This window comes from Melospiza georgiana, chromosome 10 (assembly GCF_028018845.1).
Source record: "Melospiza georgiana isolate bMelGeo1 chromosome 10, bMelGeo1.pri, whole genome shotgun sequence".
Classification (NCBI taxonomy): Eukaryota; Metazoa; Chordata; class Aves; order Passeriformes; family Passerellidae; genus Melospiza; species Melospiza georgiana.
This window is the reverse complement of record NC_080439.1, coordinates 13,499,934-13,518,936: the sequence shown is the minus strand read 5'-3', so window position 1 is coordinate 13,518,936 and position 19,003 is coordinate 13,499,934. Positions and strand designations below refer to the sequence as shown.

General features: G+C 39.5%; 1 protein-coding gene across 3 annotated transcripts in view; it reads right to left on the bottom strand.

Annotated features, from left to right (window-relative positions):
• The window catches only part of PLOD2 (procollagen-lysine,2-oxoglutarate 5-dioxygenase 2), a 49,024-nt gene that overhangs the window by 13,380 nt on the left and 16,641 nt on the right, over positions 1 to 19,003 (bottom strand). For all 3 annotated transcript variants that reach the window (XM_058031137.1, XM_058031138.1, XM_058031139.1), the window contains exons 3-10: positions 18,677 to 18,813; positions 13,070 to 13,233; positions 11,841 to 11,953; positions 9,877 to 9,940; positions 9,045 to 9,142; positions 7,254 to 7,355; positions 2,517 to 2,642; positions 765 to 886 (exon numbers count right to left, since the gene is read on the bottom strand). In XM_058031137.1, coding sequence (XP_057887120.1) covers positions 765 to 886; positions 2,517 to 2,642; positions 7,254 to 7,355; positions 9,045 to 9,142; positions 9,877 to 9,940; positions 11,841 to 11,953; positions 13,070 to 13,233; positions 18,677 to 18,813 — 926 coding nt within the window. The remainder of the gene's footprint in view (positions 1 to 764; positions 887 to 2,516; positions 2,643 to 7,253; positions 7,356 to 9,044; positions 9,143 to 9,876; positions 9,941 to 11,840; positions 11,954 to 13,069; positions 13,234 to 18,676; positions 18,814 to 19,003) is intronic.

Sequence of the window (19,003 nt, the reverse complement as noted above, 5' to 3'; positions counted from 1 at the left end):
GGCTGAGAATTCAACTCCATCATCATGTGGCTGATGTGCTGGGAGAGCCACAAGCCCCTGTGCAGGAGCCAGCTGCAGCACTGAAGGGACCCTGTGACAGGCGGGGCTGGCAGGGGACACAAACTCCAAGGCTCAACTTCGGGCACAGAAAGTGCCAGGTTTAAAAGCTAAAGTTTTCAATACTCTAGTAAGAATAATAAAAAAAGCAAGACCAAACATAAGATAAAGTCAGTTGCCTTTGTGAGAAACTTCTGCTTGAGCCCTTCTGAAGGATATTCCTGCCTCTTTGAACCACAGGAGGAAAGAGAATTCAGTCACCCTCATATCCAGGTCAAGCTTTAACCATATGCTTACTTAAATATAATGCCACTTAAGAAAAAAGAAAAAGGAGTAAGCACTAGGACAAAGAGCAATTGTTAAAAGCATATCCAATGCAAAAATGAAAAAAATCTGCAGTAAGGTAGCTGGAAAATAAAATAAAAATACTATGCCTTGTCTAGGCCATCATCACAAGAGAAGATGACAGACTATTGAAATAGCCCAAACCAGAGAGATTTTTTCACAATGATCAACAACTTTTTATATTAGACAGAAACCATAAAACACTTGACAATTCATGTCTTATATCTAGATCTTTTCTACCACAAAAACTCCCATTTTCACTTGTAAGATGCAAACATTAAAGGTACAAAATAACACACATGGCAAGATGGAAAAATGTGAGTGTATGCATCAGCACAACAGATTTATAAATTAGAACCTACATTCCCATGTTCCTGGCTTCTGCTTGACTCAGGTTTTCCTCAGGTCCAACAATTTTAATACTTCTGATAATGTTCTTGGCTTTTTCCCAGAATTTCTTGATGTGCTTTTCATGGTAAACCTCCTGTAATCATGTAAACATTTTTTATTGCAAATGCAAGTCACCAATAAGGATGAATCATAAACACAGTGTCCAAGAACACACTATTCTGTCCTAAAGAAACAGATGCCAAACAGTGTTTGAAGATATTCCAGGATATCTGTCATTAAAATGACCCTCCTCTGTCCAAAACTTTAGGAAAATAATCCCACACATCAGCAGTAATAATCAAAGCTGTACAACAGTGCAAAATTCACAAACTATATATGCAGTATTTTTCAGGATATTTATGTTACAGTCTTTAAAACCCACCCTACAACCTCAGTGGCATGCAGGAGTTTTTTATGCCCCTGCAGAATCACTTTAGAGAGGGAGCTGAACCTGTACCAACCTGTACAGGCACAGCCATTGTTTGTTTAAAATGCAGTCCCACTGATTGTTCCTTTAATTCCTATTTACCCTCCTCCTTACCTTTCTATTTATCTCTATTTAAGAGCTCTCAGCTGCACACGGTCCTTCCAAACCTGTGCCCTCATTGTAGCTTTTGCCTACTATGGCTGCCATTAGAATAATTGAAATATTGGGTAGGGATTTTCCCCCTCTATAATAAAAAGCTGTTCAGTCTTTATATTCATTTCAAACACCACAAAACTTTTGGCTGAAGCTACAAAACCAATACAGCCTGCAATTCCCATGTGCCCATCACATTTATACCCTCAAAATCCCCTTACAAAACCACAATGAACACTTTAGAGATAAGCTCTACTTCTCCTACTGATCCCCTTTTTGCTATCATATCAACAACAGCAATGCATGCACACTGAAAACGGGTACAACTAAATTTTACTCCCATTTCTCTTCCAGCCTCATTTTTTTTTTCCAAAATAATTGCACACATTTGACATCTCACTCATTAAAATCACAGAATTATTTGGATTGGAAGGGACTTTAAATATCATCTCCTTCCAAACCCCCCTGCCTTGGGCAGGGACAGCTTCTATTGGACCAGGCTGCCCAAAACAGCAACACTGACTGGGGTCACTGGGGAATTATCAGCAATGCCAGATCATTAGGCAATTAGCAGGGAGTGTTCAAAAACAACTTATCTGCAGTGCCAGGCAAAATACATCTGAACACACCAATCTTTCCATGGACCCAGCAGGAGTGCCAACAGAAACAAAAATATCAAAAATTTTACTGGGATATCAGCAAGATGAAAGCAAGGTCCCATGTCAACTATCAGTTGTTAATAATTTGGTGACAATTGTTAGCAATTTGGTGTCACTGTTGCTCAGTCCTGAGCAATGGTCAGCAGTTGGCCCAGATGGTCACTGCAGGCCCCTTCCAGCTGGAACTGTTCTGTTCTTATTTTACTCTATTGTTTTATGTCAGTCAATACTTCCTCCAGAAGCACACACTTCAAAATACATTTTTTTCATTAGTTAAATAATCTAAGCAAATTCTTTAAATAGACTTCAGTAAGTCCTGACACAACTTCATTTAATTTTTCCAGCTCTGCATACTACAATCTGAAGGATTATCTCTTCCTATGCATTTTAACTGTGTTCTTATATCAAATCCATGTACTCCACACTCTGATTCATTGCATAATTTCCATAATTGAAACTTTGTACAATGATAAAGTCATACTTACATTATTATGAACGAAGATACTGAGTGCCTCCCGTGGGTAGTCCAGAGTCAACAGTCTGTCTAAAAATTTAGTTAGGAAAGGAGTGGGTTGTTCAATGAAAACACCAATTTTTACTCTTGGATATTCCTAAAAAAAATGATATTTTGATACAACCAATAAGACTTGCCTCTTTTCTAAGATTATTTATAGTAAAGAGCAACTAACGTCATGTAGTAAACTTAGTCCCCACAGCTTTCAAACAATCAAAGCCAGTGTGCTCAGAAGTGCTATGCACCCCATTTATTTCCACTGGCTTCACAAAATACGCAAAGATAATAGATTTAATATTAGTATGAAACACACACTGGAAGTAGAAAAAAATGTAATATGGTTTTAAAATTATTACTTTAAAAAAAACTCCACTAAAACAGCAAAAGAATCATTTAAGGAAATACATCTAGAACAGAATGGCAAATTCTTTTTTTTTTTTAAAGGAACAGACACAGATTACATTTACAGGAAAATATAGAGGAGAGCAATTTTTTTTTAAATACTTAAAGAATAAATACCATAAAATATTTTACTCAGCTGTACCTTAAGCCAAAGACTGCAATATCCTTCTATAAATGTATATGCACTATTTCTCCCCATTCATTTTAACTGGGCCCTGCATTCCTTCCCTACTCACTGATTTTAGAGAGATCTTTAACAAACTAACAGAGCTGCTCTCCTTACATCCAAGAATACTGAACTTTCATGGCCCTTATTTTAAAGTGAATTCACATCTTTTGATGGTATTTGGCTGCTTTGTATGTGCTTGATAGAAATCATGAGATCATGACCACTAAAAGAAACACAGCACTTTTTTTTACTCCTGAAATGTATTACTGCAGTATGCAAGATAAAAAAAAAATTAACCTTCAAAGGCCTCAACTCCTACACAAAGAAACACACTGACTAAAAATTATTTCCATCTCTAAACCAGACAATTACTATAAAAGTCTAATCCATTACAAGGCTCAGAGAGAAACCTTATATGAGTACAAAAGGCTGCCAGCTAGCTCTTTAAACAGGCCAACACCCACTTGAGAAGTGTCTGGATAAAGCATCAACACATGCTGAGGTTTCACAGTGTCTGCATGGGAACCCAGAAATACCCAGTGCATGCCCTGACCCCTCCTGCTCACAGCTGCAAACCTCATAAGGACTGCTGGGGAAGCACAGCCACTCAGACACCCCAAAAACTGCAGAACAATCAGCAAAGCACTGCTGTGTCTCCACCAAGCACCTGTGCCCCTCTCTGGTGGCACTGCTGAGGCTGGCACAGGCACTGGTGCCTTTGAGTTTGAGAGGGTCCCCAGGACAAGGTGAGAGATGAGAATCCATGTTCTCAGAAGGCTGATTTATTATTTTATGCTATTATATATTATATAATATATGACATAATATATAATATAATATAGAACATAATATATTATACATTATGTTATATATTGTATATTATATGTTATAATATAAAACATAATATACAATATATAACAATATACAACATATATATGTTTTATATTGTATTAATTATATTATATTAATTATATTTATTATATTATATCTATTAAATTAATGCTATACTACAACTATACTAAAGAAAAAGGATACAGAGAGAAGGCTTAACAAGAATGAATAATAAAAACTCGCAACTGACGCCTCAGAGTCCAACACAGCTGATGGTGATTGGTCATTAAGTCAAAACAATTCACATGAAACCAATCAAATATGCACCTGTTGGTAAACAATCTCCAGCCGCATTTCCAAGCGGCAAAACAGGGAGAAGCAAATGAGATAATGTTGGTTTTGCTCTGAGGCTTCTCATCTTCCCAGGAGAAGAAATCCTGGCGAAGGGATTTTTCAGGAAATGTGACAGTGCCAGGCGCCACTGATGGCCAGGGACAAGGAAAGCTGCCCAGGCTAAGCTGGGCACACTGAGCTACAACTGCTGCAGCCTCTGTACTTTGAATTTTCCTAACTCAGAGTCATTCTCCCCTTGTTCTCCAGGGGAAACAGAAAGAGGTTCAGGCTGGGTGTGCAAAGGCTATAGGGACAATGAGAAATTACTGACACTGCTTCATTACACTGAAATGTGAACTGCTTGGCTCCACACTGAAATCTCAGAGTGACCAAAGCACAATGGTGTTCAAGAAATTAGGGGGAAAAATTTCTGTAAACTCCATCTCCTCAAAGCACAGAGGTCATCAATTCAGACCTTGGTTTGCCACAAAGAGATGTCACTGCATAATCTGAATCTAGGTCACAATGAGCATTTTAAGTATGTGAAATCAGAAGTTGCCTCTCAGCAAAACCACTTTGGGAATACCCAGTTTGCACCCAGATGTTGCATTTTCTCTGATAGATTTTCTCATTTCAGTGAGGTCATGTATTTGACTTTAAAAGTTTACTTTTTAATAAACAGTAGTTGAGTGTAAGACAATTTTTGGAAGAAACACAGGGCAATGTCTCAGTACAATTGCACAGAACAAAGTCCAGGACCTCTTGCCACAAGAGTTGCCAGTGAAATGAGGAGTGAGATCATCCTTTTCAGCCACACTGGAAAGTCTCCACACCAGTAAGAAGCTTTAGAGTTTAAAAGCATTTCTAGGGAGGTTAAGTTGGGCAACAAACTTAATTTAGGTTTCAGAAAAAAACCAAAAAAAAAACCAAAAAACCCCAAAATCCTTAAGAAAGTAGCAACAATTTGCACTTATTGAGTCCAGTTGCCCTCTTCAACTTATTTTCCATTATGCTGCTTCTACCTGAACAGGTGGTTAATTTGGGGGTGGCAGAGGCCGCTGACATTACCAGAAGAGAGAAGTTACTGAGTTTTTCCACAACTCAGTCAGGATTGCAGCCCAGGAGATCCTGTTTCTGTCAAAAGGAAAGGACTGAGCAAAGACCTTGCATATGTACCTCTGAGCTCCTTTATAGGCAATCCCAAAAAAAAAGCAAAATCCTCAGAAGATATGAATGTATAAATGCAGACAGTTGAATAAAACAATATGGAGAAAACCATTAGAGGCACAGAACAGGAACTGCTCTTTTCACTGAAAATTTCTTGTTAAGTAGCAACCAGACTGGCCTGAACAGAGAGCACGCTCAGAAAATGAAATCCTGCTGGTACTTAGAAATGCCTGAAGTAAACACCTCCCCTGAGGCCAAGGAAAAGCCTTGTTATTTCTTCTGGCAGAGTGAGTGAGGCATGGAGTCCAAAGAATGTACTACAGTAAAGAAGACACATTCCAAGCAGATGTATAGAAACTATAGGAAGCTTTCCAGTAAATCATTGCATCCCCCTTACTGGCTTTCAGATTTAACTGCTCCAAAACCACATCATAATTACCAGCATCGCTGGAAAAAAATCTTTGACATCTTTTCCTCAGGTAAAATTTATGATGGGAGTGCATACACTATCTAATTATAACACCATTCAAATGTTTATCTTAAAAGAGAAAATAAAATTTAAAAACAGAGAAAGAATCTGAAAGTTATTAAAATTCCAGCAAAAACTTTTTTAGTTTATATTCCAGTCCATTAGCTACTTATTGCCCAGAAATTGTTTCACTTTTTCCTTTCATTACAAAGATAACAAGCCAGTATTTCTTTCATGCTATCCTTAACATGCTCTTCCAAAGACCTGTTCTCATTCAAGTCTTCAATACAGAACAGAAATGAAACATCTGCTGGAAAGATCCTGTTAGACATAATCAGAATTTACTTTTTCGTCCAAGTCTTACAATTCCACATGGCAGAGGTCAGTATTTACTCTGCCTCAAATTTACTGTGTACAAGCTGAAATATTTACAGAGACATGAAAGACAACATGCTTGGAGTGGAAGAGCCAAAGCTGCCAAGTACTGGATACACACACATGCCATGTGTATGGGTGTATTTGTCCTACAAGAATGCTGAAAACTGTACTGAGATCCAGATCTTCTTCTACAGAAACACATTTGCTTACATAATACAAATATTTGCATTTTCCTCTACAAGGCAAAGCAGTTTTGGACTGTTTAATCTCAGAAAATAGTAATTGTAAGCATGATAGTTGACTATTAAACTCTATTTGCAACACAAGTTGCTCAAATGATGCATTTTGGCTGTCACCCTGATTTTTAGAGATTTTCTAAGCCTTCTGATGTTTACATTCTTGTAACAAACTTTCTCACACACTTTCTGTAAATAACTTATTGCTTTTCATTCTTTTATGGAGGAGGAGAAATTTGATGGACTGTTGGTTTGTCCAGTGTCATTGGAGAGGTGGCACTGTCACCCTCCATTCCACTGTCACTTTTGGAAAACTATAAATGTTGGAGTCAGAAAATAAACTTCCTTTTTCTTCACCTTGAGAGCACTGGTGTGTGCCCTCGTGTTGTTTCGCGTCCTATAGCGACATCTGACTATTTTGTAGGTCAAAAAAATCTGAAATATCTAGAGTTTTTCTACCTCTTCCAAAATTCTAATTGTTCTTTAGAACCTTGCACAATTCAAAAATTGCTCATTCACCCTCAGTGAACAGAGGTGAAAATCTGGAGGTCTTTTGGGTAAGGCATCCTCTTCAGTAACACTGTGCAAACCTGTATTAAAATACCTGTATAAATATACTCCTGAAAGCAGTAAAACACATTGCATGAAGAAGCCACTTGGCCTCAGGAATCACTGAGCACCTCTCAGCTGCACCCAAAGGGCTCCAGTGCAGAGGGCTCTTACCTTGACTGCTGACAGGTCCAGTAAATCCAGATCACAGACAGTGCAGCCAGTTTCCCGGGTCCAAGCGTTGGGAATATAGTTTCCCAAATAATTCAGGTGAATCTGACACATAAATGAAGAATTTAAATTAATGAAAGATGCATGCAAAGGATGATCTGTACATTTCAAACAATTCAGGTTTACACATTTAATCACTTGTAGCTAAAGGCAACTGACAAGAAACATACATTAAAAAATTCTCTCTCATTCTTTTTATTGAAAAAACAGATTACATATGTACCATGAAGTCTACAAAAATAAGTATCTCAAAAATTACATGCACTTGAGGTGAAAAATAAAAGTATTACACATCACAATGTAAAAATTATTTGGTACACATTTCGAGAAGCGCAACCAGTGCAATTTACTAACCTGCAGATTAGAGAGATTAAGTACAAAGCAGGAGTATCTCATGAATAAAGTAATTTAAACTATTGGGAGTGAATTCTGGGAATTTTTTTATGCTAGTTTATATAGAAACTAGAGAAAACTTTTTGCCCAATATACTTTTGCCCCTTTGATTCCATCCTGGGTTTAAAACAGAAGAATTTAACCACACTGACAAAGTGATGCATAGCAAAATTTTCATCTTTGTTTTTAAAACATCACTACAGGCAGAGGTGGAGTGTTGTTTTTTTTTTAATGTAGCATAACTCTTGGATTAATATAAGAAGTTCCTGTGCTGTTTGCCCAACTGTAAAATACAGAGCTTTTCCTTTTATTGGCAACATGTCAGCAAAGCCAGTGATGACAGAATTTGAGGATTTAACTGAGGCAAAAATTGAAGGAACTGGTGATACATTTCACCCCTACTGAGTAGTTATAAGGCAAACAGATAAAGGCATCATTATATTCACTGATTCCAAAATCAAAATACAAGTATAAAAATAAAGAAGAAGCAGTCCCTGGGATATTAGTGAGTTTCAAACTTTACTTCATTTTCCTGAAAGGCATTTTTCTGAAAATAAGGAGCTACAGTTAGGGACATTTATTCAGAAGAAATCAGAAAGTAGTCGTGCCCAATCCTTCATCCAACAGACACTACTGTAAGTGATCCATCTGTACACTTCTTTGCACAGAACAAAGAGATGCAGCTGCCACATTACCAAACACAGCCATTTCCCTGAGAAACTGTGCAGGGACCTCTGAACCACTGAATCCTCACACATGAACAGAACCTGTCAAAACAGCTATTTCACAGGGCAGACAGGGCTCTACCACCTGCCCAAAGCTGACAAGCCATGGGCACAGTGACAGCAGTGATCAGTGACACTGAAGGCAATGGCAAAAGAGACTTTTCTTCTGCCTTAATGCAATGTATTTTTTATATATGTGTATACACACACCTGGGTCTAGGGTAGGAACAGATGTGCTACTGTTTTATGTCCCAGCCCATCACTCTTGGCTAGATTATCCTGCCCCTGTTATTCTGATTTAATAACCAGATGGACATTCTTCACTGGCTTCACGAACAGCTCTGTTTTAGTGAAAAAGTTAACAAAAGCTTACTTGCTTCTAATACCCCATGCTGTGATGGATTTGGGAGCAAAATTAGTTGTTTCAGCAGTAATATCAAGTGACAGCAGAATAACATGAATTCAAAGGGGGCTTTTATCCTCTCAATTCCTAATAACAATAAATGGAAATGTGCACTGGTGGTGTGCTATGACTGTTTCATACTCCTACCATTTCATTTTTTACCTTCATGGATGTTTTGGCTTTACGTGAAAATAAAACCAAACTGTCACTCACTTTAGTTGGACCATTTCCGTGAATGGTGACTGGTAGGGTGTCATACACTGAATTCCTTGCTCTTACTTTTCCTTCTTCAAATTTCAAAAGGACTTCATCTGAAAATCAACAAAGCAGGTCAGTAAGTTCATAGAAAAGCCAAAATTTCAGAGTTTTTAAGTCCTTGATGATACAATATATCTTGCTGTTGCTATCATTGTCAGTATTATTTATTTAGAAGCTTTTGTTGACTTTTTCTAACTAGATCTTGAATTCTAAGCTCCTTATGATAAGAAAAGTGACATCAAACTTCATAGTTTCTCATCGGTAGCTTCAGTATTGCTATTTATTGAGCAATCAGTTACTTCAGACATGATCTGACTACAAGAAAGTTGTTCCAAAATTAAAGGTCAGATGTAAGAAAGGAAGTTTGCACAGATGCATTTTTCCATTTAAATTCATGACAGTTAAATAAAGGGAATTCTACATTATTCAATTTCATTATGTATAGCTGTTTGGTTGAGAACATCTAAAATGCAATTTTAATTACTAATCTTACTCCTGTAATTAAGTTTTGGAAAGGCAAATAGAAAAGTTATCCTTAACTCTATATTTACTGCCAACTTCATTTATTTAAAACTATTTTTTCCATTTTAAATCAAATATTTTACAATGAGAGCATTCAATTCACAATCAACCCCAAAGACCTGTAACTAATCTGGTGATCAGCTTTACCCATCCAAATACTCCCTTAAAATAAGCACATGTTTAAAGAACTACACTGATGGTTAAGCAGAAAAAGAAGTGTTAATAACAGTTAATGAAAAACACAAGGTGCCAATCATACACTTACCAACAGCTCCATTTAGGGTCTGGAAAATTGCACATTTGTGGTCCAAAGTGATGTTAATGCGCTCCTGAAATCAAAGCACCAAAGCTGTTGAGGCGTTCTAAAAGCCAATGTTTTTACAGCCACATTGCAATTATACCACAGTGGCAGCAAGGAATCAGGGAAAATGTGTTCTTCAGACTGCTATATTTGTCTGTATTCCCAAGTTGTGCAGTTCTATAGCAATTATTTTGCATATGCAGAAACTTTAAACTTGAAGGATAAAGGTCATAACTCTCCACAGGAACTGCAGTTTTGCAGTATACGCCAAAGAAAATTTGTGTCATTAAAAAAAATTAACTAGTCTTGGCCAAGAAACAAAACATGCTGTGTTTCAGAGTCACAAAAATATAAAAGTCAAATTCAAGTATCATGTCAGGATAGAAAACACTGGTGGTTTTAAAACATGTTCCTAATGTTGTATTACTAATCCTAGCTTACTTAAATACCATGTTTTACCATTTTTAAAATGCTGATTCAAGTATGTAACATTTCAAACATGCTTAAAAACAGATTATGTTCTTTTTTTTTTTTTTGGTCTTCCAAGATCTTCTTACACATTCCACAGCATTAGGCACATTATTACTACAGAGAGAATCAGTGGTGATGTACAGCAAGCACCATGGAAGAGTTTTGAATTATGGTGCAGCAGTGCTCTGCACAGATACACAGCTCTGGTCTAGAAGACAATCCATTTAGACAACCAATTATGTTACTTCTGACTTGGATGCAGAATCAGCTTTAATATCTCTACACCCTGTCTCTTCAATTGCATACCTGGCATCTGACTGAACTTGCACGTAAGCAACTCAGTCATTAGAGGCTGGAGGGAATTTCCCATGAGGAGCAGCTGAGGTTTGCCTCATTTACAGGAGCAGGCTGAGGGGCCCCTCTGTGCTCCCTGCAGCTTCCTGAGCAGGGCAAGGGGACAGGGAGGTGCTGAGCTGGTGGGGATGGCTCAAAGCTGCACCAGGGAAGGTTCAGCCTGGGCATTAGGAAGCATTTCTTTATGAACAGGGTGGTCAAACCCTGGGTCCGTTCCTCGAGAGGTTGTCAAAACCTCCAGCCTCTCTAGTGCTTAAAAAGCATTTTGGCAATGAGCTTAGCAACACACCTTAACTTTTGGTCAGGCTCATATTGGTCAGCCAGTCAGACTAGATGATCACTGCAGGTCCCTTCCAACAGAAATATTCTTTTTCTGAATCTTTATCCAAACAGGCCTGATCTTCCATTAAGTTATGCCAGAAAAAACATGTATATATTTCAAAAACTTTGCATCTGCCTTAAGCATACAAATTCCCAAAATCCTTTCCCAAATTCTTCTATATCAGCTTCTAAAGTCTTTTTGCATCAATATACTGTCAGCTTCCCTTATCCCCCTTTTTGCAGCCCTAGGGACACACCTCTAACACCTATCATGCTTCAATGCTGCAACTCAGCAGAGAACTTTGTTAAGTGAGGATACAAAGATCTTCACCCAAAATTTACAATGCAGCTTTATTGAACTTATTTGCACAGAAAGCTGAAGGCAGGATCTGAAGTGGCAGCAAGCCAAAGTATAAAACACTGGATCAGCAAGTAGTTCAGTGACACCCTGGCAAAATGCCACATTCTCTGGCCATCAAACTGCCAAGTACACGGGACCCTCATTGAGATAAATGCGTCTGATCATATACCTCAGAGCTGCTATTTCTAACAATGAAGCACAACCTGCCTGGGGCTGAAGGCAGCCTGAAATAATATATCAAGTCATGACCCTTTGGGAGCCTGTTCATCATTCCAGCAGTAGGAACCTCAGGAGAACAAACAACTGTCAACATGGCACTCCAGTATAGACAGCATTCCTTCTCTTTTCATCTCCTGGTGTTTTATGAGGAGCAGCATGTTACTTCAAGCAGAAAGAAAAAATAAAGCAAGTTACTACCTACCCTTGCCAATGGGTCAACATAGATTTTGGTGTAAAACAGCTGGTCATCATCATTATCCTGCAGATTCCATTGCTGCACAATACGATTTATGGATGGAGCATAACCAATAAATCCTGCAACATCACACACACAGGTTATTTCCATAAAAAACACTACCCTGCAATGCTGTTCAGCAACCAGGGACTTCATTTTCTTTACTGCTGCCAGTAAAGAAAAAGTAGGAAATTTACAAAACTTGCTCAAAATCCAATCTTCTTCCTGAGGTATGTAACAGGTCTGTTTCAAAAAGTTCCAATTAATACTTATTGGCTAGTTCCAGTTAATAATTACTGGCTATTTTTATACTAATGGTATCTTAAGGAAAAAAATAAATCAGATCTGCCCAGGATAGTTGTGAGAAGGCCAAAGCATGATATCAGACTATCACTTTCCCAAGAAGCCCATTTGTGGAAAAAGCTTCCTTGTCATCAATCAGTTCTTACTGGCAGAAATGTCTGAATCTAATACTGCCAGAAATATAATGAGAATTCAACTCAAAACAAACATACACCAAAATAAAAAAAAAGATAGGACAGATAGGTGAGGAAAAGAACCAGATCTGCACACTGAAGAAGGGTGCCCCAGAAATGAAACACTCAATAGTTTCTGCACAGCACAGTGTTTGAATCAGTGCATGTATTAATCAAGTGCTAAATTATTGGCAAAGCTGGCATTTAAAGGAGGATTCCAGAATTCATCTGTCATTGAGATTACAGGAGCAGCTCCCACTCCCCGTAGAAGGAACTGTGTAAGCCATGCTGCCAGGCCAGGCCGAGCTGCCAGCACATCCACCCTGCGTGCAGAGAGCTCCAGAGTTTGGGAATTCTGTGACCAGGCTATAAATAGCACGTGCTGCTCTGCTGGGCTTGTGCTCTGCATTGTTCCTGCAGCAATGGGGTCACCCCTGCACAGCACTGCACTGCCATGCACAGCTGCTGGCTAGACCCTGACCATATTTATCGGCTTTTCACAAGTTATTGCCAAACACACACTGTGCAAATTTGAATGAAAACTATGCCTGAGCACAGAAGAGGAGCTATTCAGGTGGGGAGGGCAGGAGGATGACAGCATATCCAGTCATCAGATTTGTACTTGGGTAATTCAGGAACAACTCCACATGCAACAAGCACACAGAACAGATAACAGAGATGGGTCATGCTCAAGTTCAAGTGTTTGAGGATCCCACTTGCCTCCTGAGTTCAGGAATCGTTTCCCACTCCGGACAACAGGATATTTGTCAGCCAGCCTTTTATCTGGCCAAATCAGTCCATCTGCTGCAAACACCACCTTGTGATTTGTTTCCTGAAATTTCTTTAGCAGCTCTTCAGGGCCCCCAGCAAAGATAACATCAAAGCTTAAAAGGAAAGAAAATACATCTGTTAGGTGGGTTTCATTTTAATGTTACTGTGTTCAAAACTGGACTATTCAAATTTAAAAATCAAACAGCCCCTTCATTCTGAAAAATGACTTAATTATATCATATTCAACCACTATGTAAAAATTGTATGCCCTTCTAGGAGCGATACTTCAATCAGTACTACTTCTCCAAAGTAGTTTCTCCTCCTGCTTTTTAGTCTTACACATTTTGGACATTTGTTTTTCTTCACATTTTGTTTGCCTGAAATTGATTTTCCTATTTTGCTTATGTTTTTAAGAACAACAATTAAAAATATCAAACTTTAACAGATGAAAAGTAGGACTGAAAGATGACTTAGATGACTTTCCCTGAGAAAATCTAGATGATCTTGCTCCTAAACACAACAGCAGTGGCTCTTAGATCTCAATGAAGTCTAGTTGCCCATAAAAAGTGTATTGCATCCTAACAAGGCATAGATTTCTCCTTCAACCTCTTTATTGTGTTAAAGACTTAAAAGGCTCAAAGTATACAATATCTATTTATGAAAAACTTTACCTGCCTTTGAGTCACAATTCCTATTGAGGATAAAGGCCTAAAGGTGGGGGGCTCATCTTTGGCTGTTAGACACAGCCAAAGGCCAACAGTGTGCCAAACCAGAATGAATCCCGCCTGGGTTTGGCCAAGGTCCTGTAAGAATGGAGCATCCCAAGCCTGGTGGCTTCTTGTGGCTGAGCCAAATCTAAATCAATGCCTGGTGGGCACAGGGGGCTGGGAACACCACCAAGCAAACAAACCAATGCCCCCACCATGGGCAGGGATGCCACACACTAGACCAGCCTGCTCAAAGCCCCACCCAATCTGGCCTGGACTCAGAATTTGCAGGGATTGGGCATCCACAGCTGCTCTGGGTGACCTGTGCCAATGCCTCCCACTTCAAGGCCCACTTTACACAGCATGAAGAATGTCACAGTGAAATTGGAATCACATCATAGATTAGTCTCTCATAGAAGCAGCAAAATATTTCAATGGCAGCATCTCAGCCTTGCAGCTTCTTCATCTGAACACAGGGATATTCTTGCCCTACACATATACCTTAAAAATTGAAAATCACTAGCCCTGATAACAGGAAAAGTAACAGTACAGCTACCCAAAACCAAGCTCTAACCTTCACCTAGACTTTTCTAGCAAGCCTTTTAGCTGGGCTAACTAGGACAGCAGCATTCCCACCTCCAGTACACAGAATATTTTGCATTGCAATGGATTACCCAGCAACAGCACCAACAGATCAACCATTACTGACTTATGGTACTCCTTTATTACAGTTCTGAAATTATTCAAGATGTCATTTCTTCAAAGAGGATTTCATGAAATTGGCCTAAGAGAACTGAACAACAGCTGTCTTGCAAATGTAAGAAAATATTTTCACCACAAAGCAAAGTATGAACCCTGGAGAGGAACTGTGTTATGTAGTCTATATAAGTAAGTGGTTTTCTGAAAACTCTGTTATGTTTTTCTGCAACTTTGGCAGAAGAAGACATGAAAGAAATTGTACATTTTGGACCTTCCCCAGTTTCACAAAATATGCCTGTTTCTGCCCAAAATTACTGGAATACATTTCACTCCCTTTCCATTCAATTTCTGCAGCCCATCTCAATGCCAGACCCAGCCTGTAGAACACACAAGAAACAGGAGACACATTGCAGACAGACAAAAAGAGATCTGTCTGAGCCTTTAACTTAACAGCTCATGGCAGGCTGTGCTTCTCCTCTGTGAGCAGGGTAGTGCTGCTGCTGCTAGGGCTTACAGCTGCAGGAAGGAGCCCAGCACCCTGGAACATTGCTTCCAAGGACTGTCATCCCATGAAAGAAAGCCAAATTGAGCAACAGGCTGGGCCAGCCACAGGCTCTGCTTGTGAAAGGGGATATGCTACTTAATAGAGCAGCGTTTATAATCCTGAACCCAGAGCTGAGCTGCTAACCTGCAATGGATATCATGCAGCTCTATTAATCCAGCTGGAACCCACACTTGCCATTAATGGTCAAGGCTCTCTTGTCAAGAGGTGACTTAATGCCACCACACCTCTCCCTGGGCAGGACCTCCACCTTGCTGACAGCACCCTCATCAGCTGCTTTAGGAGGCTCCCACTTTTCTCTCCATGGAAAGGAAAACTCCTTTACACCTCCAAATACATCATTTGCCTTGTTTACCTGCTCTGTCAGGTAACATTTGGCCTATTCAGACCCCATCTCCTATTGTAAGGGGGGATTCACTTCAGGTCTACACCACTGAAGCCATCACAAAGCAGGCCCCAAGACTATCCTTGACAGTTTTTACTGTTATTAGGGATGACACAATCACTTACTTTAAACAAGACTTCAAAATTTGACAGGGAAAAACAGTGTGGACGTATCCAGGAAAAAGAAGGTTTCCCTGGCAAGCAGGAACAGCTCAGATTCTTTTATTTATTCTTCATAAATCCCTCAAATTAAGTAGAAAGCAAGAAGAAAAAAAAAGAAAGAAAGAAAAAAAAAAAAACACCAAAGTTTCCACAACCTAATCCCATTTCCTGAAGCTCCCAGATGCTTGGGACTGGAATCCATTCCTCCCTCCCTCTCTTTTGCAGCAGCAAAGCATCCTGGCTATGCACCCTGCACTCCCAGCCACACAGGGAAACTGCAGCAGACACTCAGGTGCTCTAGAACTGACCATGCAAGTTCTGCATCCTCAACTTCAACAGTCAGAACTTGCTACTACTAATGGAGCTGCAGGGTGAGAGCTCAAAACACAAGACAGTGCCTACTAGTGACTAGCAATGTCACAAAACAGACACAAAGCTATTTTGTCACTTAGACTGTGTCCCCACCAGGACCACACCTTAACCATTTTGAGACACATAGAAAATATAATTATCCTTTAGTTTCTGATGAATGTGAAAAAAAATACGACAAAACAAAGAACAAACTGAGAGGCTTCAAAATTCTTCCACGATACAAAGAGATATCTGTGAGAGTTCTGGATGAACAGTCACAGCACCAACCAATTTATCCAGTCTACACTGGCCATTAGCCAGTTCAATCTGAAATGGTCCAAAACAAACCAGAAGCTGGCTCAAGCAAAAACAAGCCTAATTTAAATAGTGTTCCATCTGCAGGCATTTTGCTATCTACACATAGGCACAAGCTGTCCACAGAAGAAGCTCAAACTATTTCCAGAATTCTGAGCCATATAAAAAACTGCTGAAAAAAAACCCCAAACTAAGAAACTAAGTTTGTTAAGTAAACAGCTCCCTAGAAATTACTTTCCTAGTTACAGTAAGCAAAGCAGACATTTCCTCCCCCCCCCCAAGATTAATATTCCAAATGCTTCACAATGAATATAATAAAAAACACTTGAAGAAGAAAGGAAGTTTGTGACATTTGTCCTTTCCAAACTTACTGCCACATTGATCAGTGTTTAAATTGCAAACCAGGATTTCTGGAAATGCAAAAGCTCATTAGAATTAAAATATAATGCTAGAATCAGCAAACTGGTTTTTTCTCTCCTGTCTGGAATCAGTTCCACCAGCTTTAAACAAATATGTACTCTGGATTTTGGACTTCAGGGACTTGGGAGGCCTTATATCCTGTGATTTTTCATGGGAAGAAAGATTATGGCTTTTGCACTTCGACACACATGGTCCTCTGTACTCTCTCATCCGTGCCAGCAGACAGCCTGCCCCTCCAGAGAGCAAATTATGGTGGAGAAAGATTTGAGCTAGACCTCTGTACCAATGTGATAATAAATTTACATATTTTACCACACAGGAAGAAAATTGTTATGAATTAGGATAATAAATTCAGAAACAAAGAAATTCGATGTAAGTAGAAAACATTTGGGAAATGCTTGTTTTATCCGAGCTTTAGCACAAAAAAAATCTTTGAAATTAACCTTTATAAGTTTCAGTTCTTGTATGATTAGTAGGACAACACTATGAACAAACAAACAATGTATTTACTTTTAGAAAGATTCGTTTTTCATTTAGGAAATGCAAAATTGAACAAGTCAATAAAAAAAGAAATTCAAAAACTGGATGTATATCTTCAAATTAGGTAACTTCCACAGACCTAAGCATGCTTAAAAAATATTCAGCATAATAAGCATCCCTTATAATGCTTATTTATAAATCAGTGACAATTATTTAGATTTTTTGCTTTCTAGGTATTTCTGTTACTCATCACAAGAGGTAAACTAGGAACAGAAAATTAAGTAATGTATTTGAATTTACCACCAATTTAATGGCTACTCCAACTTTCCCAAAGTGTTAACTTGTGCAAAACAAATTAACTTTCCATAAATTGCCAGTGTCCAGCCACTTCGCCTTGTGGTGATGTCTGCTGTGCAAAACCTGCCAAGCTTTGAAAAATTGCCCCTAAGTTTTTTCAACTGTCAAGTCTTAAATCCATAAAGCAGGTTGAAAGCTGAAAGAGAATTCTGGGGCAGACATTCCAGCATGGTACAGCAGCAGGGGTGAACTCATCCACGACTCTCTCCAAGCCCACTCTCAGCTCCCCTCTCCAAGGCTGCCTGACACCACTGGAGCTCCCTGTCCCCGATTCCAGACATGGTCCCACACCTTCCTCCAGTGATTATTGCAGAACTGTGACCCTGCTCTGGTCAGCAGTGTGGAAGGGCCTGGTGTCTGCTGCAAGCTGGATTCTGAGCTACTCTGGCCATGCTGCTGCCACAGGAGGAAAATAAGAGGAAGAGAAAAAGCAGAGGGAAGCCACAGAGAATGTGTGTTTTGAGCACATTTGAGCTCTATGCTTTCAGTGACAGGAGAAGCCTATCTGGCCTGCAGGGAGGATGTTCAAGCATAGCTGTGCTGTGAGCTATAATCTGGCACCTACAGCAGCTCTGTCTCTCCATGTTCCATCACACAGAGAGCACAGGCACCAGGCTACATCTGAGACCAAGACTTGTTTCAGCTCTCTAACACACAGACAGTCTCCTGTTAAATGCTTTCCTCAGGGAGCCATTTTCCAGCTTCCTCCATATCACTGTTAGTTCATGGAACAAGATAATGCCTCTGGTCTCGACTGGACTCTTTATTTCTGGAGCTGCTTTTGCTCCCCTCCCATCCACACTCCCAGCCTGCAGCCACATCCTGCTCTCACTGCAGCTCAGCAGGGAGAGGACAAATGCTTGCCTAAAAGCCTGTCAGCTCCCAGCAACATTTTTTTACCCCCTGGAGGCAGCAGAACTCTTACATCTGTAAATCCACTAAAAAGTAACAATTGCTCCAAAAGCAATCCGCTATTTTTATGAATGAAGAAAGATGCCAACTCTCTCAAATAAAACAGTGAAGAACAAAAGCATCATGAAACTTTCAGCATGTCACAGGAGCTACTTTTGCATGTCTACCCAGAGTAAAACACAAGGACAAGAAGCCAGGTCTGCTCACCATTCCACAAACAGTACAACCAGGTCCTCCTTATCAGCATAGCTTTCAATGCCCTCCTTCAGCAGCCGAACCTTCTGCCCTCCGCCAATGGAGTTGGGCAGCTCACCACCTTTCCACTCTTCACCTTTTCCAAGAACCTGCAATAAGAGGGGAAAAAAAAAAACACTTTTTGCTAGTACTCAAACCCATGAGGCTTTTTTAAAGCAGATCCTTATTGAAAACAGATGCTAAAGCAGAAGCAACACATTAAAGCATAGCAAGCCAGCACTTCCAGCATCGTAGGTTTTCCATGTCTGAAGCAACATTCAGCACCATGACATCACTGCA